Below are 27,741 nucleotides of genomic sequence, written 5' to 3' on the forward strand. Positions count from 1 at the left end.
GTCAATAATCATATTTCCTCAAATGTCTACTTGATATCTAGAGTTAGAATTTAATGAGATCATTTAGGGTCTAGAAATTGTATCAAGGTAACATTGGGTTGTTTTTTTTTTTTTTCCCAGAGGCTGGGTCATAGTCACAGACTACAGTTTTGGAAGAGCACAACTGATCAAGGAACTCTTGCTTGCTCTCTGCGACAAGGACCTAATAACAAACACTGAACTTTCTCCAGGTTTACATTCTGGTGATGGCCTTCAGAAAAGGAAATATTCAGGGAGAAGAACCTTTAGAATTAGAATCATTTAATTCAAAACCTTTTCTAAGGCCTAATTTTTGCTAAGAATAGTCTCAGCTAAAACTGTTACCTTGCATTAAGATTGTGCTCTGTGGGAAGACATTAGGGAATATTTTTGCAAGTCAGCACACATGCGTGCATGGATCTAGTAAACATCTCCAAGGAGCCCCAATACTCCCTTGCTTCCCAGAGTCCTTAGGTGCCTAGGGCCATGTGCACCAAAATACATGTGACTGAAAACAAGTCCTAGAACAAAATGCAGACAGAACAGATGAACACACACACACACACACACACACACACACACACACACACCTTTCTTGCCTCCCGGCTAGAGCACAGTCATCCCCACTTGTGGCTCTTCCAGCCAATCCAGTCACATTTTATTGGAGGAAACTAAAAATTCAAGACTTTGGTTTGTTGTTGTTGTTGCTGTTTTTGAAGTATTACAAGAAGAAATTTCAACAGGCTCATTAGCTGCATCGAGTGTGCACTAAACACACCTATGAAAAAGAGCTATGAGACCAAACAGCGCTGCCTCTGTTGTTTTTAAAATGACACTTTGGTCTTATCCTAAATAATAGGTTTTAATAAAAACATCCAACAAAGGCAAACAATTAAACAATATATAAAGCACCAGGGGGCAACCTTGTGGTTCAGTTACAGTTAGGAGTCCTTCCAAAGGAGAGCATGTGGACATTTTACAAGGAACAATGTACTTCTCCAAAGATATCATAAAACAACAAAAATTTAAACTGGGTTACATAAGCCCTTCTAACTTGATACAGACTTTTGTGTTCACTCTTGACAATGAGATGGTGTCTTGCTTTATAGTTTCTTCTAAAGTATGTTGGACATATCTAACCCTATCACTGCTCTCTTACAACAAAGACAAGAGAGTAATTTTTAAAACTGGCACTACAAATTAGAACGCAAGTGAAACTTTCATATCAATGAAATATTTTTATTGAATTTTTTATTGAATTCTGTATATAATTGATTTTCTTTTATTGTGACATCCTCAAAAAATTAAACTAAATGGAATATGCTTTTGACAGACTTTAGTTCTCAGAGTACTTTAGAATTTAATCTGTTATTTTAAGTTGAGCCAGTAAAGTCTGCCCTAGCCTTTTTCACCTGTGGGGCATCTAGTGCAATTACATTTGTTGGAAAGCAAAGAAGCGTTACTGAATAGTTTCTGCAGTGGTAGTTTCATTTTAGAAATTCAGGACACTCAAAGGTAGTAAACGGGGAAAAACGTGTGTGGGGAAGACGTGTGTGTAAAATGTGTGTGGGAGAGAAGACACGTATGTAAATTGGAGGCCTAGTGGGGCAACTCAGTATCTGGGAGAATTTCTTAAAACAAATGGTCCAAAAGAGAGAACACATTTTAAACCTATACCTGTTTGATTCTTAATCAAGTTTTGAATTAAACTCTCTTCATTCTTTAATTTTGACTCCTGTTCCACTAAGATGCCCATTTGTATCTGAAATTCAGTCTACTTCAGCATTGCTTTAATTTCAGGAAGATAGGAGCCAGCTAAAAACTCACACCCTAAGAAAACAACTTTTTGTCTTCAAGTGCAATAATATGCCTCTTTAGTAGGGAATACAATATATGAATGCATTTTTAAAACAAAATATTCTCAAATTGAGATACGGATTGACTTAAAATTCTGCTCAGCTTAAAGATAGCCTCAGTTATTGGTCTCCCCTCAGGGATCTTATATTGTGAAATCTGAGCTGTAGTGGTAAGAATGCTTCTTTTAAAACCCTCTTTCTCATGTAGCTCATAAGCTCACTGTCCTCCATGTGGATGTACATCAGTTCTGCTCTTCAGCTTGGGTTTACACAGCCAATACTCAATTCTACAGTGCCCACAAGAAAGATGGGCAGATTCATACCAGATACAAGGATCAGCCTGTGCTTTACAGAAGGGTGCCAGAGGAGTTTAAGTGCCTGCATAAATGAGAACAGATGTTGATTTATAAGTTTCATCTACATGACAGCAAATTGTGGGGATGAAATATGGAAAACTGACTCGATCATCCAGGTGTTTGATGTCCTGCAAAGACTGGAACACTTCTCTGAAGGTCCTGCCCACCAGAAAATGTGTGAACTTCAACCCTGCCCCTTAGAAGTCATATCTGAACAGACTCTCGGAGGAACAGAATTTTCACTAAGGTGATTTCTCCACCTGGGCAAGTCAATGGTAAATTCTCACTAGTAAATCATAATATTTACCTCATTCTCAAAGAAGAACTGAAAATTTATATTCATGGAAGAGTGAGACAATCTTTTTTACCCACAGTACTTATCATCTCAATAAATCCAGCTTTGGCAAACTTTAGATGCAAAGTAATGGAATGAGGATAGAATTACTTCAGTTTTGAAAAAAGAGCCACACCAAGACCCAGACGTTGAAATTTGCTTACCTGCTAGACCTAAGAAAGGGTGAATGACTTTTGCTTGATTCAAAGCTTTGTCTTACCCACAAACTAAGCAAAATCTTAAAATGTGCAATAGAACTCTGAACAAAAAAACAGTGTAAATTCATAATTTCTTCACTGTGTTTATCTTCTATTATGGCTATTTTATGTCATATCCAAAACAACTACACTGAAATTCAATTGTTACTAGATGAGATCATTTAAATTGACGACAGGTCTGAGTTGTTTTAGAGTTCAAAAGAATTGTTATTTCTAGCCTGAAAAATCTTCACAATAATATTTCAGGGACAAGATTCGAGTTCTTGATCTCTCACAGTATTATACACATGTTAGGAGGATTTTGTGCAAGACAAAGCTCTTGTGATTCAGTGTTTCATTCTGCAAATAAAAATAAATCATTTCTAAGCACACAAATGACCTCCTTTCTTAGAAAGAACTGCTAAAAAAAAGGGCTAATTAAATATAGCCATTCTTTTAACTGCCCCTTATTATTTGGAAAATTATTTAATTGCTGCACAAATTTCTGGAAAATTTTAGGCTTTAGAATTTTTTAGAGCAAAGAAAAATATTTTCTTAAAATGTTAATGGTTTATCTGAACTTTTAAAATAATGAAAAAATTATGGCATTTACTACTTTAAATAGTTCTCTACTGAAGACACCACTCACCTTTCAAACCTTCGTGCACTTCACGGTATTTTTTGGACTTTTTTTTAGCCTAAACACTGTACTGTTTAATAATATCATATCTCTTTGATGCTCAGCTCAAAAATCAGGTTTGCAAGTTTTGCAGAGAAGACAGGTGTGCATAAGATCAATTTACTCTTAGGGTCAAAGAGCAGAAATTCTAAGGGCATCTAGAGACACACACCTATAGAAATTATAATTTTTTGATGAAAATTGGTACAATATGTTGCACAGATGAGAGAAAAAAATGCTCTTAAGTTGTATTTATTCCCGAAGCTAAAGAGCAGATAGAGCTGACAGCTTTCTAAAATTGATTCCTGTGAATCTTTCCCTTGTGACCTGTTTTGATCAAATGTTTTGAAATCTCTCAACATGCTGAATATAGAGAATAGAATATGGACAATGAATAAAACTGCATCTCACAGCAGCCATAAATTCATATGTATTGGTTTTTATTGAAATAAAATATTAATAGATGAAAGTCATAACTTTTTTGTTCTTAAGATTGATTGACAAGTTTGTATTTGAAGCTCACATCGTATTTATTAGCCAAGTCTTTCAGAAGGAGAAAAATATGGGCTTGATTTGTGAGCTATGATAAATGGCCTGGGAAAGATGGTAGTAAGGCCAATTTGATAGATACAGTATTTCATATTGGCAAATTGTTTCAAGAAATGTTATCCTCCTCCAAATTTCTTGGGCATTTCTATGAAAGAACATACTACTGTGAACATAATATATTTACTTGTCACTAACAATTGAGGATCCATTCCAAGACTAGGACGCATCAAACACCGCTCTCATAGACAAAATAAGACCCCAAGTTGTTTGACTGATCTTCAGATGACGACAAATCATCCTTTCTTTCCAAATAGGATCTAAAAATTCATGTCTCACTCTATGTTCTACTAAAGTTTAAATTTTTAAGTTTCATGATATGAGTCTTTTAAAATATCTAAATATATGCATAAGATGAAAATGTTTCTTTTAACAAAGATGGAAAAATATATATCTTATTGTGAATAGACTGACTATCAGAATGAAAAAGAATTGTCATGGGGTTTGATTTGATAAGCTTTCTTACAATGTCAAACAAGGGAACGAGAGAAGCAACTTGGAGATTTTATGACTTAAAGCAAGTGAAAATCTAGAAGGCAAGTTTCAATTTTAAAATGTTGTCATTATCATTAGTTTAGGTGTCTAAGTATCATCAAAGAATACCTCACTGTTTTGTCACCTCTAACTTTGACAGAGGAACCACAGTTTATAGTTTGGGGTCAACAAGTATTATCTCAAACTGTCACCAAATTACTGACTACCATTTAGAAACTCTCTGACATTAAGAAGTCTAGGCACACTCAAAGGCTTGGTATCCTCATCTAGAAAACAACACTCAATATATCCAAAGAACTTCTAAAAATAAGTAATGACCAAAATATACCTCCTCAAGAAATGCTTTCTGTTGTTATTATTATCGTTATGTTTTTGTTTTATTAAAGGCATTGTTTTCCATTCAATTTAACATAAAATTATATTAAAATATGACAAAATAAGCAATGGTCAGAAAACTATTTACTTAGTTGTCCTTACCAAAGGGAAGAGCCTAAACATTTACATAAGTTCATATTTCATTTCTTAGAAGAAAATAACCTTTTCCCCCAGTATGTGTTATTGGAGAGTTTCTAGATGTAATCTTCCAAAACTAGTTATAAAATGATGATATGTTTTAAAACAGTGAGAGAAAGTGAGATGTACGTATTTATGTGTGGTACTCAAAATGACCTGCTGTCATTCTGTGTCAAGTTCAGGAACATAAGAAGACTCAAGGCTGACAATCTTCAAGTAGCTGTCAGAGGAACATATGCAATGAGAATATGGCAGGAAAGCCCAATTTTATTTTGCTTTCAGTTAAATACAGATTTAAAACCTTTTTCACAATCAGGAGGAATGCTACGTAGCCATGACTTCTATTTTGAAGACCTTGTCTCAGAAACAGAGTTAAGAGTTTGATGATGAGTTGAGAGAAGGTCAGCTATCTGGTCAGGCATCTTATCACAGTCTTAAATAGATTTTGAATTTTCTTATGTAATAAAGCAAATAGATATTAACTGAAGGCAGGAGAAAGAGACGAATAGTAATTGAGCTCTTTACAGGTGCTCAAATGACTCTACCGCTTTAACTAGGTACCAAGACCATCTCCTTTCTAAAAATTTCAGTTGATTATATTGTCAAAATATTTCAGGAAAACATACACATAGAAGTACATCACATTTTGATGAAACAAGTATGTCATAAGTCAACAAGAGGAAAAAAATGACATTTATAATACCATCAAGGTTTATAAACTTAAATTTCTAGTTCCTAAAAACATATCTTTTTCATATCACTTGCTTCATTGACACACCGAAAAATTTCAGTAAAAACGGAATCATTCTGGGTCAGTTTTGCCCTAAGATGAACTTGCCTGCTTAGCTTATACTGCAGATCATTTGTCTTTTAGAATTCTCATCAAAGGCAAATACTCATTGAGGTAACTATAGAATATAACACATAGTTGAACATAAAATATATTTAGTATTGCTGAATATTTTCTTTTAAAATCTCATGAAAATCATAAATGTTATTTTTATTTTTTTCAGAGATATATGATAACTTCTTTGAACAAATCATCTGAAATAATAATTTTATTTTAAAAATCTTTAAAGCACATACCAAATGTGAACATACTGATTTGCCTACAATTTCCATTTTGGCGTAGAAAAGGGACATCATAGAAATCATAAGGTGAAATCCATGATAAATTTTGACTGGTAAAATGAACTACCATATTTCTATGAGAGAATGAGGCTTTCCCTCCAAAGATACTTATCACAGTCCAAAAACAATGAAAAACTATTAAAAGAGAACATGCACTGTTTACTTCTTCCCCACTTCCATTTTCTACATTCAAACACAGATACCAGAAATACATTCACTTAAATATGGAAAAAACATGAATTTCAGTAAGAAGGTTAAATTTGTTAGCTCCCTGTCATTGTAACAAAACATCTGAAGTAATAAAGATAAAAAGAAGAAAGTCTTATTCTGACTCATGGGTCAGTGGTTTCAGCCCATGGTCAGTTGGGACTGTGGTGAGGCAGACATTCATGATTAGGATCATGTCATAGTTAGAAAACTGTTCACCTGAGAGAGTAAGAGAGGCCAGTGAACACAGAGAGAGAAAGCACGAGTTAAATATGCTTTTCCATTGCTGACCCTCAATGATCCAACTTCTTTTAGGCCTAATTTCCTAGTTTTGCTACTTGCCAATAGCACCATGAGCTTGGTATCAAGCCTCTAACATCTGGAATGTGAGGAACACTTTCCAAAGGACAGCAATAAGCTTCCATACACACACACACACACACACACACACACACACACACACACACACCACTACTACATTTAAAAGTAATCCATGGGGCTGGATCAGCTGCTAATAGTATGAGCAACAAATTTTAGAGCTTACAAAAATCAGACAAGTATGGCGGCCCTGCTGTAATCCTAGAAGTCAGTAGCCAGAGATGGGGATACCCAGGGCCAAGATGGCAAGCTAGACTAGCCTAATCTTCAAGCTCTAGGTTGAGCAGAAGGCCCTACATCAATTAATAAAGTGGATAGTAAACAAGAAAGACATCTGTTGCCAGCCTCTGACCTCCCTACATACTATTGCACCTGCACTCACACCCTTGCAAACAGACATACACACGTGCACATAGACATGTAATTATTACAACAATATTTCAGGAGTCTATATATATAAGTGCAAAATTTATAAATGACAATGGAAAATTTTGGGTTAATAGATGATAGATGGACAAACACACAGAGATGGTCCAAAGACTTTATGAAGTACCATCCATTCTCCTTCCACCAAGGTCCCCTTCTTGCCCTTGAGGTAACAAAGACATAATCTCATGCCTCCATACTGTTCAGTCTTTTCTCCGTCTAGAATAGGCTTCTACCCAACATGTACATACTCCGATTCCTTCTTACCTTGGAAAACTTCCATTCATACTTAAAAGGCTGAATAATAATTCACGAAGTTTTACCTAGAGGCTTTAACCTACTCTGTCAAAGTCGGAGTGCTCTAGAATATTTCACTTCCCTTGTGATCCCTGAGAGCAAAGATAGTTGGAATTCAAAACACTTACCGGAGTCCTTGGGAAACAGTGTGTTCAACAAATACTTTTTGAATCAATGACTTACTTTCATGACTCATCCATAACAAATTCACAGGTATTTCCAGGCATAAACATCAAATAATAGCCATGATATAGTTTTAAGTTAATAGAATTGTTATAGTTTAAAATCTTGTTCATAAAACTATGAATATTATATGCTATAATCTTAAATTCCTGCAGCCTAGCTACATAAGGCCACTTCTGTAAATAAACTCAGGTAATGTTGAGTGAATTGGGGCGTTCATAATAGTTTGCTAATATAACTTATCCACATTCCATACAAACAGAAAGTGCCATTCCTAGAAGAGAACTTGATTCACTCACCATTTCGATCACAAAATGATAACGTGCACTAAATATCTGTTTTCATGTTATTGAATGATATTGATCATGCTCAAACAGATTCTTTAGAGAAACAAATTTTTCCACCATTCACTTTTTGATGTGAGAATAATCAGGTACATAATGCAAATTGTCCATCACCACTGTGCAAGATTCATTTCTGCATAGTACTGAGAACTTAATGTGTGTCATGAAACTTACCAGGTTAGCTCAGGAAGCACATAAACAAATACATGTATAGTATAATATTGAACTCTGTGATCTCATTAGAGTTCCTTTAAGATATTAATAATTTTTAAGTATTATAACATTTTTTTCCTGCTAATTCAAGAAAAACATCTCTCTACATAGCTCAAGTACACAATAAACAAATTTATTTCAGTTATTATTTCTGTAAGTATTATAAACATCCTATGTGCATTTTTTCCCAAAGTATATATCTATCTGGAATGTGGGTAGAATTTTCTTTTGCATCTCAGATACCAAATCAAGTATAGTCATTTTAGTTACTGTTTTTCTATCATTTCCATGATCCCCTTTCTAATGAGAAATGACCTTTGAATGAGAAAATGAAGAATGCATGGCACATAGGCCACTCAAAACTCATCAAAAATTCATCTGCTGAAAATTTCTCTAGTATTCCCCTGCATTAAAAATGTATTATATACAGGATTTTCTTCTTGAAAATTTGCAAATGATAAATTTCAAAATTATATCGCTCATATTTGTTTTCATATGGTTATTTTTCTTTTTAACTAAATAAAACATCTAGGAAAGGGGGCATGCGGATGGGTTTAAAACTCCAAAAATATTGCAGCACATATTGAGACAATCTAATAATCTCTTCACACAGACCTTTCCAAAGACCTAATTTTTTTAATCCTAGAGAAGGCATGTTCCTTTCTAAATTCTATTTTTATAAAAGAGAGAAGCATTTTTTGTGTGTGTGTTTCTTATTTCAACTATTTTTTAAAGTTCTTTGCTTAGAAAAAAACACTAGTAGCTAAATTTATTCCTAGAGAAACTGAAAAAAAAAATGGCTAATATTTTAGTGTGAGCGGGAAATATACAAAAGTCACTTGCTCTGCCTTCAAATAGGGCAGATAGCACAGGCCAAAGAAAAAAAAAGAGCTAGGAAATAGCCAAAGAAGCTGGGAATTCCAGAGGCCACCATGTGGAAAGGAGGTTCTGTGGTCCAGTGAAGTCTGGGAAATGCTTATGACTGCGCAAAAAAGGTGCATGGGTAACGGAGGGCTTCTCAGAGAGTTTAACATGCTAACGTCTATTGGAAATCACTTCATACATTATAATAGGAAGATGTTTCCAGACACAATTATTTAATAATAAAGGTTTTTTTCCCCTTTTGAGGGGGAGTGGAGAGAGGAAACATATCCGGGCCACTGGCCAATGTATCTGTATAAACACAATTAGGTCTTGATAGACCTTATTTTCTTACACATATTTCCGCATGACTTTGTATCGATATTTACCTTCCTTATAAATTTATGTATCCCTTTGACATTTGGTGTTGCTTCAACAGACCCGTGTTTTCTAATGTGCCCCTTTCAGAGGAAAAGAAGTACCAACCTGAAGGCCTCGAGGTACTCAACGTCTCCCATGGGAGGATCAAGGCCTCCTGTCCAGGCAATGTTTATATTGTAGCCTTCTCCCAGGCCTATTCCAACCTGGGGAGAGAAAAACACAATACGATGGCCAGGGAGGAGGGCAAAGGGAAGAAAGCAAGAGGAGACGGGACCGAGCACGTGGGAGCTCTTGAAATAAACATCAAACAAAGCGTCAAATCAGCCCCGCTTGCTTGACAAGCAGTGCTCTGCGTTATACACTTGTTCTGTGCTGGCTCTTGGTCCTGTGGGACAAGTCAGTAATCTGGTGTAATTTAAAACACCAGCAAAGGACAAGAAAATTAGGGGTAATCATGCAATGCAATTACCTGAAAGATACAAATAAAAGTGGGGCTCTAAAGAAATAAACCGAACCTCATTTGGGGCTCCACTGCCGGGAAAAAAGTTCCCTTCATCATAGCGATGGAGTGAAATGTACAGGATGCTGGGGTCAGCATAAAAGGCCTGCTGTGTACCGTTTCCATGGTGAACATCCTACAGGGAAAAGAAAACAGATGACAAATATCGTCACGTCGGACTCTGTGGAGACAACCTTTCTGATTTCTAGTCCTCTGTCTTCCTACCCCACCCTCTTTCTCATTTTCTGTCTTCTCACTCTGTCTCTCTTTCTCTCTTTCAGCCTGCTTCCACGCCACCCCCTTTACTTCCTGAACTTTCAGGCAAATTACCCTTTAATGCTCTCATTTTTTAAACTGGCTTCTAAAAATCAGGAAACCACAGCGAGCATGCCCTGGAGACTCCAGATGAGCAGTCATTGAGAAAGCCCAGTCCTTTGGTACAATTAGATATTTATACACCGGCTCTTTGTACTCTTTCCTTCAGTGATGGAATCTTGCATCCTGTTTTATGGAGGAATTTTATGACTTATTAACTGCCAACAGTTCATAACCCCTCAGGCTTAATTAACTAGCCTCATTGGCCTCTGGAAAAAAATAAAAAGACTAATGTTTAAACTGCGAACTAGTCTTTTCCAGGAGGCTCCATGGCTTACAGAGCATTTTCTCAGTTCTTGACAGAACACTAAACATACGTGTGTGCCTTGATTTGCCAAGTCCCACCATTAAGGTCAAAGGCTTTGCAGCCAGCTGAATAAATTGGCTTTCTTGAAGCCTTCGGTTCAGTTAGTGATCGCTCAGCAGTTAGAGTCACTTCAAAAGAGATGCCAGATGGAGAAAGGACTGCATTTAAAAAAATCATGATGGCAATTAGCTGTTCAATCCTTTGGGCCAAAGCAGCAAGATGGCATAGGGCTGTAGGGAGTCTGGTCCAGTCTGACCTACAGATACTGTATCATGACTGTCTTCCCCACCTCCTTCCCCATCTTCTGTCTTTCCCCATACCACTCCAAAGTCACACTCAAAAAAGTTACTAAAACTAATAAAAGCAAAATTCTTAGGACATTTGTATATGATACTGATTCAAACTTGACAGTCCTATTGATTTATAATATGGACACGTGTCAGAAATTATATAACTAATGAGAAAAATAAAATGAATAACATTTCAAAAATATCCTCACTTAAAAGATTGTATGTATTAAGGATTTCAATTATTGCATTCAATATCTTCTGAGGAAAAAGCAATTGGAGTGCTATTGAAAGTTAAGCTGCGTATTTTACTCAACAGAATATCATTGTTACATTATTCACATATACAGTGTATAATATTTGGCTCAATTATAAACGACCTTGGTGATTTGTAACTATTCTAATACACTGTACTTTACTCACATTGTTTTCATAATGATGCCTACCATTTTTTTAGGTCAGCACAATATTAAAAACCTTGAATTAATTACTTAAAATTTATATGGATTATGTGGGATTATTCCTAATCTAAAAGAAAAGTAATGCTCAAAGAGTTTTCAATAGTTTACTCAAAATATACAAACAGTACATTGTAAAACTGGGTCTTGAATCCATTTCTTACTGTAAATGACAAACAGTTAAACTGCTAAGTTGAAATATATTATCTTTTTGATTCTATTAATAAGCTTATGAGGTCAAGTCACTGGCAACTAACTATTCCGATTAAGGTTTACAGAACCCTTTTCTTCTCTAACCTCCAGCCCCAAACTCCACTAGACACCTTCAAAGCCTCCCTTTGAGGGCTGCTGAAAACCTGTACTGAGCTTGCTACCCATGGTGTATACATATAATAATTCTCTCTCAGCTTGCCAAGCACCTATACCCAAAAGTAATTACAGAATCATAATGCTCAGACAAAAATGAGTCATCTCAGAAACTTGTTTCAGTCAAAGACATACAGATCAGAAAAAATATGTCAATTTCTGAAAAATATATTAATTATGATTATTCAAAGGAAAGGAAGAGACAGAAAAATGGCAAGAATTGAAGCCACAATGAATTTAGTGCTTGCTACTAGATATTTAGAGTATGTAGGAAAAAAACGTCAAACAATCCAAACAAGCAATTGTAAAGGGACATCTCTGCTTCTGTCTTAAATATAATAGTCAGGGTTTTAATTGTAATACGAATTTTGTTCTGAGAATAAATGAATTCGGAGTTGGAAAAGCAGAAAAAATACCGCCTTGGTTGCCGTTATTTCTCTAGGGATACTGAAAAGGATTATTTAAGAAAGAGGACCAAAAGATGATACTTTGATATAAAATCATTTCTTCTTCAAAAAAGCACGGGGCACTGTGAGTGCATACATTTTGAATAAAAATTAGTAATGTCCACAGGTCATTAAAGATTTTAACAGATGCTATTTATTAAAATACACATGTGCATTCTAATACTTGGGCAATGCTGATCTTGTATTTGCCAAGTACATAGAGATAAATGTTGAATCCAAGTATGAGTTTTGTTTTGGGCAACAACTTATAGTACAGCTTTGAAGATATCTTCTTTTGCTTGTTCTATTTTCCTTGCCACAAATATCCGTACAAACAACTGATGGCTCGGGAATCATCTGAGCTTGTTTCTCTATCGCTACAAACCTATACTAGACTAAGATAAGAAAATCATGTGTGCCTCTGAGAAATTGCCATAGAAATGAAATTAATTAAATTATCAGTGCCTTAAAATAGGTCTTGCATTTAAGATATGCTCAGAAATGTAGAATCATATCCATATTTTACTGATTAAAATATATACTGAGAAAATTGATTCTGTACAAGATTTTAGAGGCTATATATTTTCATTTATGTAAAAATAGTTTTAAATAAATCATGGATTCTGTCAGCTAATACTACTATTCATAATTATTTAGTATGTGGACTTGTGACAAAGGTCTAAACATCCTTTATCAACATTTGAATTTCCTAAAATCTAAGCACATTTGAAGAACATTTTCTTTTTTTTTTAAAAAAAAAAAGAATTTTAAAAGAATTGTGTTTCCTTTGAATTGCCTTTTGGGTAGAATTACCTAAAATCTTCATGTCTCATGCAGAGAGTCTGCCTCATGATCATGTTATTGCCATGGACACAATGATTACCTACTCCCTCTTCACACCAGTGTGCACTTGAGAGAAAGGAAGAAATGAATGAAGGAGGGGTTCACACACCATTATAATCATACTTGCGTCACTTGCAAAATGCCTCTGAATTAGGCTGTGGCCCCAAATAGAAGGTGAGCTGCAATTCTGGCTCTGTATTTACTAGGACATAAAAATGTCCAAACTAGCTATTACATGATGGAGTAGCTCTGCCTTCTCGGGTCCCTCAAATCTGTGGTGCTAGTTCACACCCCCAGCCAATGCTCAGTCTAGATCTGCAGAGATGAAGGTTTTGTCCCTACTGAAGAGCTTTTGCCTCTTCTCCTCTGCTAAGTTGTAGAATAGACCTGTCAGCCAGGGAGAACGGATGTCTCAGTGCCACGTGGCACTTTAAAACTTCCTTCTCAGCAGCTGGAAGAAACAGGAGTTTCCTCAAAGTAGCCCTGCAGCTGCAGAATTTGGAAGACTTGAAAGTAAGAAAATGTGGGTTGGTGGTGATCTCAGAGGCAATCCCTTGGACAGAGCTTCATACGCTGAGAGAGTTTGAAACAAAAACTTCTCATCTGCTGGTGCCTTTTGGGAAATCGCTATCTTTTATGATTGGATACCAGGGCAAATTCACAATCATGGGCCAATAACTTACAGGAAACTGGCTCTTTTGTGCTACCAAGTCAATCATTTTACAAATGGGATCAGGTTATCTCCAGCAGTCTTTTATTCCTGTAGTAATGTACAAAAACAAACTGTCCATATAAATGCTCTGCCATACTACGAGTCCATCCATCACAAGCTGGGCACGACAGTTTTGTGAAATTCATTACTAATGAGTCTGGGTATCAGGAACGTGCTTTCAAAAGAGACTCTTAACAGTCACTGATATCTTCAGAGAATCCTAACGTGTTACCAGAAATTTCTCAGAAAGTATATGATAAAAGGTTCTTCAGCAGATGAACAGCTAACCAATCGCCTTCCTACATAATTTTAACCAATTTAGAATTCCCAGATTCCTTCCTCTTTCCACACATCTGATTTTCATCTGCCATCTTTTATTCAATTTGGGAGGTTAAGCTCTCTAGCCTAGTACTTACAGAAGTAATATCTTGGGGCTGGAGAGATGGTTCAGCAGTTAGGAGCACTGTCTGCTCTTGCAGAGGACCCTGGTTCTGTTCCCAGCACCCACATGGAGGCTAACAACCATCCATACCTCCAGTTTCAGGGGATCTGATGCCCTCTTCTGACCTCCATGGGCATTGCACTACAGAGGCACACTTACATACATGCAGACAATATAGTCATACACATAAAAAAGTAGCATCTCAAAAGCTGGGCAAAACTATTTATGACTTACAATATTTCAAATGTATATGAGAAAATCTGTGTGGAAGTTTTATTCGTGCAAAGCTGTAAGAACTCACTGCTGTAGTATATCTGCAGGTCTTCAACAAAGGTCTTTTAATAGTGAACTATGACCTACATTGAAACTTAAGCATGTTTGGAAAAAACACAGAAAGCTGGAATTCAATATTCTTCCCTAAAAAAAGCTCGTAGGAAGGCCACAAAATGGGAAGTATCTATTCCAACTGAGCACTAGAAGTGGTCATCAGTCTTCCAACTCTTTCATCTTCATTTTAGTTTAACTAACTAGTTCTTCACATGACTTTGTGCTCTCTACACCCTTTGGGGTGCCTGCTTAACTAAAGCTGAGGGCTGGAGGTAGAGGCCATGACTTCCAATAAGATTTAATTATGAGTGCAGATATGAACAAGATTTAGCTATTAAGGCTTTCACTTCAAAAAAAAAAAAACTTAGCATATTTTGCCTTTAAATCTTTTATCACCTGCAAAAATTAATTAAGTGCAGATGCAGCAGGTTGGGTTTGGATGCCAGGGTTCATTTCCTGTCTATGCTTTGTCAGACAACCTATTACACCTCCTTGTGAACTGCAGGCAAACTAAAAAGGGGGCTCATAAATCACCACTCAGTTCTCCCTCGCCCTTTCCTGGGTTGGTCCTTTCTGTATGGGGCAGATCTCTAGCTCATTATTCATGAATATACTTTAGACAACCTGCCAAGTGTCATCTGCATTTAAACAAACCATTTGTTAAACAAATTATAACTATTGTGTAAGAATGCATCATGCTAAAATGCAAAACCAATCCAAAGCCTCTGACTTTTAATCTCCTAGGGTTCCTGTGGGGAGTCATCCCAAACTGGCATCAGAGACCTGAGATCTTTTCAGAAAGAATGACATGCTGACTTGTTTTAATAATACCACTGTTGCCCAACAAGCGATGTGATTGCTAACCAGGGGAAGTGGCCAATTGGTTACCAAAGCAACAACATTCTTTCCAGCACATCTGACTATTTAAAGTCTATATTCTATAGGGAAAAGTAAATTCAGGTTCTGTTGGGTTATTTTAACTGTGGAAGTATCAATTCATTTAAGGATCATAAAAGCTGCCCTGATCTGCGCCTTCTTCTCATTAAATTGCAGTTAACACCATGAAAGTGAAACGTGAATGTTTATGGTTTCAGAACTGCAATCCCGAATTTAATGAGTTTCCACATTCAAAGGAAACACACCCTTCAGTTGTTTGCAAGTGCTAAAAGCAAGACAACCTAACAGAGAAACACAAATCCGCTCCCTTTTATCTAGAGTCACTGAAAATGCAGCTCTGGCCAGGCATACATACCAGATCTACAATCAATATCTTGCTTATATTTAGTTGGTCTCTCAAGTATTTGGCCGTAATTGCAACTGAATTAAAAAAGCAGAACCCCCTGCGGAACAGAGAAGAACAGAGAAATAAGAAGGCAAATCATCCAGGAAACCATTATAAATAATGTTCAGAGCATTTTTAAAAATGCTATATGATCTCTGAAGCCATAAATCTGCTTCTGGGAGTACCTCGTGAGAGTTTTCCGTGCATCTGCTAACAATTAGAGGCTTCAGAACATGCACGGGGCAGGTGACTGCCAGGAACCATGGCACTTGGAGATGGGCAGCAGGCCCTGGTACTTACATGGCTGCGGATTCTTCAGCGTGATGGCCTGGGGGCCTTACAACAGCAAACCCGTTCTGGAAGAACAAGACAGGTTTTCAATGGTAGGGGGAATTAGACTGCTTGGATCTCCAAGGCCTGAAGGGGCCTCACATGCAAAAGACTGACTTCTCTTAGGCACATCCCAGTTGGTCTCCTGGCCCCTATCACCATGTTGCAGAACAGCCTAAGACAATATATAGGATCCTGTCTGCTCAGATCCTGTCTCAAGACGAATGCTCCTACTGAGCAAGCCATGCAAAGAACAGACTTGGGAGTCATATCAAGCCAGCAGACAAACATGTCAGCTGTTAGACTTTGTGTGATTCATTTGCAAGAACAACTTATTTTATGACATCAACATCCTACACAGGGAGGAGAAATTCACTCCTGGTACAGGTTTGGGTCAAAGTTCGGAAAGACTAGAGAAGATCCAAAGTGAAAATTCCTGAGCTGGGTCCGTTCAACCGTTATTTCCCCTTCAGTGTCAGCAAAATGATAAATTTACACTCACACACTACCATAGACACAAAAGAAACCCCAGAAAGGTGAAAACGAGAACAATGGAAAGTCATATTTCTTCCAGTCCATAAATTTAGCTTGGATGACTGCCAAGGCTTGCAACTTTATTGGATTCCGTAAGTCAATTTCTAGCCCAAGTTCTGGAATTTTATAAAGAATTCCAGGGCTAAGCAGCAGTCAGATCTGTCCATGATCAAGGAGTGCCTTAACCTACAGGTTAGTTGGGACACATCACAGAAAGCTGAAGAAACTCCAACATGAAGGCCAAGGGCCATAAATCTCGCAAAGCCGCATGCTCAGAAACGATGGGTTGTCTGCCCTGAAAAATAATCGTTTATCACGTGGTTCACACCACCTTTCACTTAACTATGATTCAAGGAGCAGGCTCGAAAGAGAATGCTTCTTTAATACTCAATCCATAAACTTCTGAAATAAGACAAATATGTCTATTTCCAGGACAAACTCTCCAGTGAGCTCCAAACCAGCTTATTAGCTCCCACACTCAGCACATTCTCATGGGGGCAAGTTCAGCTTATTCAAAACCGAACTCCTAATCTCCCACTATTACTTGGCAGGGACACCAGGGTCCATCCATTAGTTCCAGTTGAAGACCCATGAGTTCTCTTTCCTGACTCCTTCTCCCTGGCCTTCCATTTCATTTTAGTTCCTGGACTATTCTTAATGATTTCATTTTGAAATATTACTTACATTTATATTCTAATTCTCATATCCATTTCTTCAATATTTTCTTTTGCATTGAACCCAAGGACACAAGCAATCAATCAGAAAGCTATATACCCAAACTTTATTCAATATTTTGCTTTTTAACATTTTAGTTTTTCCCATTGTTATAATTTCCCTGAGTTATTATCTGGCAATATCTATACAACCCTCTCAGTATCCCGATTTCTCCATTTTCTGATGCTCTCCCTTAATCAGTCAGTTTATGCTCACCTTTCTAGATAGCTGTCAGAAGTGACAAAATCCCCTTTATGATTTCAGTGCCAGGAATCCTAATCTCTCATGACCTCATCTTCCTAGCTGACTTTGTTCTTGCAATCCATTGACTTATCTAATTTTTGCTGACCTCCATGTTCACTTTCCTTCTTGCCTGGGTTAGACTCCAGGGCTGCCACTACATTCACACAGAAGCCCATTCACATTGCTTTAACAAAATTCCGCAGGTTGGGAAGCTCCAGCAATAGAGATAGTTCTTCCTGACTGAGCTCTATCAGGGTCTGGTTTCTGGTGAGCTACTCCACACTTACAGGCTGCTCACTACAGTACTTACATGGCTTTTCCTCTGGGCACTCAGAAGAGAGCTCTGGTATCCTTTTACCTAATATAAAAGCACCATCTATTGGGTTAAGGCCCTCATAACCTCATATAATCTTTTTCACTGGCTTAACAGGCCCATGAATTGGGAGCTAAATATTGAAGTCATGAACTCAGAAGAGGTACAAATATTCATCCCTTCACACTCTCTCAGTTATTGCCCCTGTTCTCCTCCAAAGTGTGCTAGTAAAATTACAAGCCTGGTAAGACATAACATATACCTGCACTACCCCTGCAGATATCTAAGCATACATACAAGCCACATGTCTAGTTGTCCTTTCAAGTTACAATCCTAACTCCCAAGTGCATTCTTCAGAGTGCCTAGAAATCACACTGCATTCCTTAATCAATGGACTATCCATGACTTCCATATGTATCTTTCTTTCTACCTTCTTTCTCAAATGTTCACTAAGAACTGCTCACTCCCTTCATTTTTGATGAAAAGTTGCTTCTCATATCACTTAGAAGATAAAAGAAGCTAGAATAAAAATTTCCACATGTTCCACTGAAAATAGACCCGCAGCAGTCCTTCATTCTGCTGCCCTACGTATTCCCTCTCCTCTCTCTCTCTCTCTCTCTCTCCCCCTCTCTCTCTCTCTTTCTCTCTCTCCTCTCTCCTTTCCACTACGGTTTTCCCTCCTCTCTCTATATCATTTTTTCTTCTGCTAAAATGTTGACGTCAGAGCAATATTCAACTCTCATCTCTTTTATAAGAATATTTTATTTATTATTTTTATTATTTTATGCGTATGAGTGTATAGCCTGCATGTATGTGAGTGCACCTGTGTTGTGCAATGCCGCAGAGGTCAGAACAAGGCTTCGGATTCCCCTGGAACTGGAGTTAAGGACGGTTCATAGCTGCCATGTGGGTGCTGGGAATCAAACCCGGGTCCTCTGCAAGAGCAATCGGTGCTCTTAACCGCTGACCCATCTCTCCAGCCCTTAACTCTCATCTCTGAATGAAAAGGAATCAAAACTTAATGGCCAATGTGGTGCTAACAGGAGGTCAGACTTTTAGAGGGAATTGGTCATGAGAGTTCCTTTTTGAAAAGGGGGATTAAAGTCCCTTTAAAAGAAACTTCCTACAGCCTTTGGGTTCCTTCCTTCCTTCTTTTATCATCTTGGAAGCCGAGGGTAGCACGTCCTTAAGGATCATAATGCAAGCACCTTGACATCGATCTTCCAATATTCCAGAGAAAATCAACTTCTATTCTTTATCAGCTACACAGTTGGAAGCATTTGGTATTCTGTTTTATCATAAATGGAGGAAGACATTCTTACAAAGCTGCCAGACCCTGCTACTGAGGACTCATCTCCATTTTTATTGGTGCACCACTTAGGGTGGTTGTTTGATTTACTTTCTTTGATTGGTTTTGATTACTGTTATTTGTATGCTACAAGTCCACACCCACTTATGAAAACAGCTACATTCTCCTCATTATTTGGTTCCCTAGACTGTCATGACATTTGTCATGAGCTGAGGATATGGCTCAGTGGTACCGTGTTTGCCCTGGGTTGGATCTATTACACATAGAAGAAAAAAAATACATTTCAGAGTAGATATTAGTCCTCTCGCTCCATCCATTTCTCCAGTCTGATGTTGGCTTCAAGTTCTTCATTTTCACACGTGTTTTGACTTAATCTTTTAGTAGGTCACTATTAGAGAAATTCACCTATTAACTTGGAGAAGATCATCTTTTAGATTAGAATTCCCTAGAGATGCATGAAATACTCATAATATTTAATAAATGGAATCTATCTGTTCTGTTTTGAATATTTAATGTCTCCTACAGGCTCATGTGTTGGAAACTTGGTCCCAGCTGGTGGCTCTATTTTGGGTTGGAGAGGAAACTTTAAGAGGCAGGGCCTTGCTGGAAGAGGTAAGTTACTGTGGGCAATACCTTTGAAGGACATATTAGATTCTTGAACCCTTCCACTGTCTTTCTCTCTGCTCCCAGCTGCCATAATGAGTTTAGGAGCTTTTTCTGAACCACACTTTCCATCATGATGTTTGGACTTACTATGGTCTAAAACCATGCAGCCAGTGACCTTAGACTGACCTTAGACCTTAGACTCCTCCTCCTCCTCCTCCTCCTCCTCCTCCTCCTCCTCCTCCTCCTTTTTTGTCTGTTTCTCAGACAGGGTCTCCCTGTAGCCCTCGCTGGCCTGGAATTAGCAATGTCGACCAGGCTGGTCTTGTTTTCACAGAGATCTGCCTGCCTCTGCCTCTGGAGCACTGGGGACTGAAGACTTGTGCCACCATGCCTTCTTTTAAATTGTCTTCTTTTAAATTGTTTCTCTCAGATATTTGTCACAATGACAAGGAGCTGATGTACACACTTTGGTTTTGATAAACTTGGCTGGGAAGGACTTCAAATGAGAATATTAGTGTTATAGAAATTTTTAGATACTCTGAAATTCTTTAATTTGTTTAGTATTTTCCTGTATCCCTTCATGACTGGCCAAGATCTGTTGTGTCTGTAGAAGCCACTTGAAAGAGGATTCCCCTTGACTCAAAACCTCTCCAATGAATATTGTCAAATTATTCCTTTCAATACTTAATTTTATTCCTCTTAAAACATAATAACTTACTACCAGGTGTGTTGGTGAAGGCCTTAAATTCCAGCATTCCGGAAGCAGAGGCAGAGGCAGATGAATCTCTGTGAATTCAAGGCGAGCCTGATCTATATAGTAAGTTGCAGGCCAGCTGGGGCTATAGGGAGACCCTATCTCAAAAAGACAAAAACCAAACAAACAAAAGCTAAACAACTTATTAGTCATAAAATATAGCTATAATAAAAATGTTTATAGCCACATTGGTTCAGTACTTTAATCCCATCTCTGTCTGAGGTCAGCTCGGCTCCCTAGTGAAACCCCATCTCCAAAAAAGGAAACAATGATCAAAAGAAAGAAAAAGAAAAGGAGTGAGAGAGAGGAGGAGGAAGAAGGAGGAAGGGAAAAAGGAAGAGGAAGAAAAAGAGGAATGGAAGGAAGGTAGGAATGAAGGGAAGGAGGGAGGGAGGGAGGAAGGGAGAGAGGGAGGAAGGAGGGAAGGTAAGAAGGAAGGAAGGAAGGAAGGAAGGGAGAGAGGGAGAAACTTCAGTGTTAAAAATAACTAAAACAGTGAAAATAATAATCTAATACTACAAAAACATTTGCTGACTGAGTAAATGGTAAAGGACTGCATCATCAGCATGGGGAAGCTTTTAATCCTTACAAACTGCTACAGTCAGTCTTGTCACAGAAATCATGGACTTGGCTTGTGTTTATGTGGCATTGAGACACGTTTATTATGTAACATTTATTGTGACAGTAATGAAAAGAACAGACACTAGCTGTACTTGGGATCAGGAGGTTCAAATCTATCCCCAGTGAATGAGAGCTCAGTCCACTACTGAAATTGTCTATGGGTGGGCCTGGAGAGATGGCTCAATGATTAAGAACATTGGCTGCTATTGCAGAGGACCTGAGTCTGGTTCCCAGCACCCACATGGTGGCCCACAACATCCTGTAACTCCAGCTCTAGGAGGTCTGATGCTTTCTTCTAGCCTCCATGAGCATTCACACAGACACACACATAATTTTTTAAAAAGTAGTTGTCAAGCTGGGAGTGGTGGTGCATGTCTTTAATCCTAGCACTGCAGAGGCAGAAGCAGGCAGATCTCTGTGACATTGAGGCCAGCTTGGTCTACATGCATGTTCCAGGCTAGCTGGGGCTACAGGGAGACCCTGTCTCAAAAAGACATGAAAGAAAGGGAGGGAGGGAGAGAGGGAGGGAGGGAGAGAGGGAGGGAGGAAGGGAGGAAGGGAGGGAAGGAGGGAAGGAGCTAATGCATACAAGGTAGAACAAACGACTCAGTGTTTTTATATCATTTTATATCAGATTTTTATATCATTAATTGTGATGATAATAGACAATGATTTTCATTTTGTGAAAGATAATAAATTTGCTCAAATTTTGGAGTGCATATAATGCTTATGGTTAATCATTTCCCTTTAGTTTGTGAACATTTCAGACTATAGTAGTAAAATATAGAAAGGTTTATTATTCTATAAAATTTTGATTTTTTCCTACTTCATTCCATATAACTGCTCTGTGATTTAAATTGTATTCAAGGTTATGAAGACCAAGTCATTAATCCAGGCAAATTCATGCTATGGTACTTTCCCGTGAATTTATCCCAGTTTATGGTGATATAATATTCATTTTACTAGTCTGATTTTTCTCTTTTCTAGTTTTATAATCTCTGCAGTTGTCAGTGTGACTAACTAGGGAGCTCCCACAGTATTCTATCATCATCAACAATAGTCATTTACATTTCCATTCGGTATGTGCTCACATATTTTCTTTGTGGGTGGCAGAGTTTAGAATGGGGGAATGGTCACTTCTTCATTAAAGGGAAGAAATGATGAGTTCTTCAGTGTCATCATGTGATATGATATATTTGATTTTCTACATACACAGGTGGTATTTATGATATTGCCTATACATAAAAGTGGATTTGAGGAAAAGAATTCTAATCATCTTAGACTAGCCTATTTTTACAACTGATGAAATTTACATTTTTCTGGACACATTTATCAAAATGTCAGATTTATTTTTGTATTCTTCAGATACAAAGTGAAATTTTCTCTAGGCAAATAAAAGGAAGACAGTAAAAAAATAACTGAAACCAGTTTTAACATTCATTTTTTACTTTGCGTAAGCTGAGTCTGTTACTATGGTAACGATGGTCACAGAAAATTCAGAGTGTACAAAATAAACTAATCATCCTGCTTGTGCTCATCCCCATTGTCCCATGAAGAGCAGGAATCCATATTTTCATTTTCTGATTTCCCTGCGGCTTAGTAGGTAATCGATGGATGGTAAAACACCACAAACACTACTCCAAATTCCAGTATGTGGAAGACAGGGTTCAAAATTCTGGAAAATAAAGCACTGGATGTGGTATCCACACTGTTAATCCCAGCACTCAGGAGGTAGAGGCAGGCAGATCTCTTAGAGTCAGAGCAGCCTGGTCTACTTAGTAAGTTCCAGGTCAGCTGCAGTTGTAGGGAGACCTGTCTCAAACATGCACTCAACACACACATACACTCATGCACGCACGCATGCACACACACACACACACACACATTCTGGAAAATAAGGGCTCAGTCATCACTGCTGAGAGTGATTTGGGAGGAACACATTATGTACTAAACTCAGCTAATGCAGAGTCAACAACAGGAAAGTGCATATTAAAAAATACTGAGCAAAAAACTAGAGCTTAAACATTCCCTGTAACACCCAAATGTCTCATTGGTCACTCATTTATTCTGGATTAGAGTAAAAGTATATTGAAAAGAATAGAGAGCACACATGACCTTTGGAAACTGACAAGATTTGTGATGATTGCATGTCTTTGTTATAAGTGGTTGATCAAATATCAGACTTTTGCTTAATTATTTTAGATGTAATTCTATTTTGAGGACAAAATCAACAAATCCCTCCTGTAGAGCAATATATTTTCTGCATAGCATTAGCTGCCAAAGTTTCAAAGACTAACTGAGCATGTCAGACCAGCTGATTGGGATTTTGTTTTCAGAAGTTCTCTTTTAGTGCGCTGATAATTTGGAGTTTGGTCATTACCTCCCAGTCTTAAGTATCACTACTAAAGTCTTTTTAGATGTTATAAAAATAGCAGTGCTCATTGAAATAGTGTGTATCAAAACCAAGCACAGCCTGGAAAAATTCTACAGCATGTATTTCTAAGCATCAATGTGATGGTTGAATTGTTATCTCCCCTACATTAGCTGAACTGGAGATGCATAAGGGATGCTTGATGGGGCTGAAATATTCACTGGAAGCCACAATTCCAGCTAAGCCAAATGGATTTGTACTAAAGCAAATGACTTTGCAACTCACTCTTTACCCAAGTAGAGGTTGAGAATTTTTTTTTTTGAAGAAAAATATTTGGCACTATTTTAATGCACCTTAATATAGAATGATAATCTACTTATCATATACATATATATATATATATATACTATTTGATTCTGGTAAGAAAGAAACAAAGCAACAAAGCCTGCAATTTATATTGCTATTCTAGGATGGTCCAAGTTTTCTTCCCTCATATTGGTAGATTGTGAGTGCCCTTTCCAACAGCTCAAAAAACTTACCATGTGTGCAATCTATTATCTGGTGATGAGAATCGAAGAAAGAGAGCAAGAAAGAAACAAGGAAAGAATGAAAGGAAAGAAGGATGGGAGGGAAAGAATCAGGACACATAGATTTTAAGTTTTCCTATCATACTAAAGTTTGTTTATTAAAACATAATTTTTTAGGTCTTATTTATCTCTTTTTATCTTTCATTTAGTGGGTGACGAATAGTCATGTTTGATGGTAACAGGATTTAAAGTATAAATAATACTGAGCATTACACTGTGTTAAGCACATTATGAACTTTTTAAGGATTTTTCACTTTATTCAGGTTAAGCTGAGTTGGTCCAAAAATGTCAATCACAAGTCTAGGTCATTTGAACATGACCCATCTCTCTCCCATTCAAATGGTGCTTGTGATAGTGAACGGTGTATGAGATTCTATTCCTGTAATTATAGAAACTGAAAATCCTGAACAGGAAATTAAACAAGTGTGTTTGTTGGCATCACTGGATGGTAAGGTTAGGGAGTGAAGTCATACACGAATATTGGAGGAAACAACACTCCCTGTCATTCTTAATAGTGGATTTGGTGATTTACATGATCAAAAACCTACTGAGTAGAGCAAACCAGATACTCCCTCCTCCTGCTCATACTTTCCCCTATTTCTATTTGCCTTGTCAGAGTTTATGCAGCAATTGAATCATCAGGAATGACTCATGAATAGCCATGTGGCTGATGAGTTCCTAAGTAATCTATGATTTCTAGTTGACCATTATGAATATGGCACCCCTCAGCATTTATTCAACCTGTCTCACACCAACTCCTCCAAAATTCTGGGTTCAATACCAACTGTGGCTTCTAGATTTCCTCCATGTTCTTTATTTTAGTTTTATTAATTTCTGCTATGAGAAATGGCTCCATATTATTTATAGTGTAGCAGGAACTCAGTTCCCAGATTTAATTTCTTGGAATCAAACTTCATTTAGAAGTAATAAAATAATCTGTCTCTATTGAAGATTCTAAAGAGTTGGCTTCCTCTACCATATGTCTTTATGATAAAAGACACATCAATAGACACATCAAATTTATATCTAAACCATTTATAAATTTTACATTCACGTTAGTAAATCAAAGTCAATTGTACTCCATCAGTGTGCACACTATTTTGGCATAGACTAGTATAGCTCTTAATACTAGTTAACTTCCATCTTAAAAAAGAAAATACCTTCTAAAATGAGAAGTTTGCCATAGAATCAATGCTATTAATCTACAACATTTCATAAAGAACGACTGTTTCAAGCCTACTAGAAACTGGTAGGTTAAGGAAGGTAGGGAGATTTGCCAAGAAAGAATAAGGGACATATGGGAATACCATTTTATTTCTTTGAGTAAGCTCAAAGGAGCCAGGAAAACAGGAGCCTAACATTAGCAATTTAACTGAATGGAGACCCCAAAGCATATGCACAGCTGGCAACCTTACTGCCTGAAGAATCCAGAGGGAAGTAGCTTGATGACAGTACTGGGAAACAGGTTTGAGGAACCCTGGCATCTGTGGCCCATAATGCCTACAGCCTTGAGCCTGGCAACACTGTGGCTATACAGGAGATGAAAACCAGGCTCCTGGTAGGAGACAAGGCATCTGATGGTGCTCATGTTACATGTAATTTAAGTTGAGCCTTCATGAAAATAATAACAATAGATCCACTATGAAGAAGGTCTAGGAAGGGAGGAAGTCATCAGGATGTGGATCTTGGTATGGCAATAATAACCTACTGAAAGCAATTTGTTTTAGTTTATCAATCAGTGGTTGAATTTGACACACAGCCCAACAATTCAATTGGATGGATTTTTTGAAACATGACTGGTTTTTGGACCATGTTAACCAAAAAGTATCATGTATTTTTCATCATATAAATTGAGCCATAATACGAAAAACTTCAGGATAAAAAAATGAATTATTACAAGATAATACTGCTTATTCTTTTTAAAAAATTATTATGTTTACTTTTGTGTGTATGTGTATGGCCTGCATGTGTGTAAGTGCACTCGTGTCATGCAATACCTATGGAGGTCAGAAGATGGCAACAAACCCCCTAACTGCAGTTATAGATGGTCGTTAGCTACAATGTGAGTACTGGGATCCCAACCTGGGTCCTCTGTAAGAGCTGCCAGTGCTCTTAACTGCTGAGCCATCTCTCCAGGCCCTGAATTTTTTTTTTTAATGAAAGATGATTATAACCTTCTGTAAAGATAATAGTACAAAATAATAATGATGGCCAAGACCCCAGCAGATACCATACTAGGTGCAAAGATGCCAGCAAATATCCCACAAAAGAATTTCTGGTATTATTATACTCTTGTCTCCTACAGTAAATTTGTACTAATTTGGTGTTATTTAGTACATACAAACATTGATAATAAGGTTTATGAAATTTCTAAAATTTTATGAATAACTTTCAGCAAAGTACGCTTTATACATGGTACCAAAACATGTAGGTTCTTTGGGTAGATGATTTTCATTTTGGCCTCATTCTTTCTCTGATTTTAAATTGTTTCTTGCATTACATTCTAATCGTCTCTGGCTACACTATATAGAATAGGCACCCACAAGTAAGTTTGATCAACTTAATGAAAATTAGGCAAATAAATTAAACTTTCAACCACAGAATTTAAATTATATAGCATTATGTATGTAATAGCATCATTCAAAAAGAACACCAAATGAATTGCCCAGACCTTTGATTTTATGACAAGTTATAGGTATGTATGTTTAAGTCTGTTTTTGTGTATGAAATTTACTACCATCTAAAATTACATAGGTGTAAAAGACTTATATTCTCTCTGTGTGTATGATATGTACAATTCAGACACTGGCATCAAAAAACAAACAAACAACAACAACAAAAATGGAAACAATGTCTTTCACAGAGACAGAACCCAAAACTGCAAAGAAACATCTGTAATATACATAAACCCGCAGATATCAAATTTAGTACCAAATATAAAATAAACAAATTACTTGTAATATATTTTTCATAAGATATTATTGTCGGTTCTATATTTCAAATATTGAAAAGTAAACAAAGCACCAGAAAACCTTGACAATAAATGCTGAATTGACAGTAGAATTTGTTCCAGAAAGCATTCTTTCCCATCTATGTTATTTTAAAAAATTATTAAAGCTTTGGTTAGTACTGTAAAGTAGATGTCAGTGACTGAGAAAACTTCAGCAAAATTTACAGAGGAGCTGGATTAACTAGAATCTCCAGTAAGATACAACAAATTTTAGTCACTATGAGCTAAACCACATATAAATAACGAAGTCTGGACTGTTCAAAGTCAAATTCCAGATGAAGACACTGGAAATAAGCACATCTAGATACCATGGAGCAAGCTGCAAAAACTACAAACTAGAAATTGAAATCTTGGCTATCAGAAAAAGCAGATGTGTAGGAAGGAACCCTAGAAGGAGGTAGATCCCACAGTGGGGCTGCTTGGGACTGCTACAGAAAAAGTCTGCAGCAAGGAATCACAGTAATAGGCACTTGTCTTTCAATTCACCTTCATCTATTAGATATTTGCTAGCTAGTCAGTTTTCAGAGATG

The 27,741-nt window shown here is 37.2% G+C and overlaps 1 protein-coding gene across 1 annotated transcript in view; it reads right to left on the reverse strand.

The window, feature by feature from the left end:
- Hdac9 (histone deacetylase 9) overlaps positions 1–27,741 on the reverse strand; it is an 897,356-nt gene that overhangs the window by 160,182 nt on the left and 709,433 nt on the right. Inside the window, exons 19-22 of the mRNA XM_008832701.3 lie at positions 16,120–16,175; positions 15,790–15,877; positions 9,991–10,110; positions 9,581–9,678 (exon numbers count right to left, since the gene is read on the reverse strand). Of these exons, the coding sequence (XP_008830923.1) occupies positions 9,581–9,678; positions 9,991–10,110; positions 15,790–15,877; positions 16,120–16,175 (362 nt within the window). The remainder of the gene's footprint in view (positions 1–9,580; positions 9,679–9,990; positions 10,111–15,789; positions 15,878–16,119; positions 16,176–27,741) is intronic.

This window comes from Nannospalax galili, unplaced genomic scaffold, assembly GCF_000622305.1.
Source record: "Nannospalax galili isolate Female #2095 unplaced genomic scaffold, S.galili_v1.0 scaffold450, whole genome shotgun sequence".
Classification (NCBI taxonomy): domain Eukaryota; kingdom Metazoa; phylum Chordata; class Mammalia; order Rodentia; family Spalacidae; genus Nannospalax; species Nannospalax galili.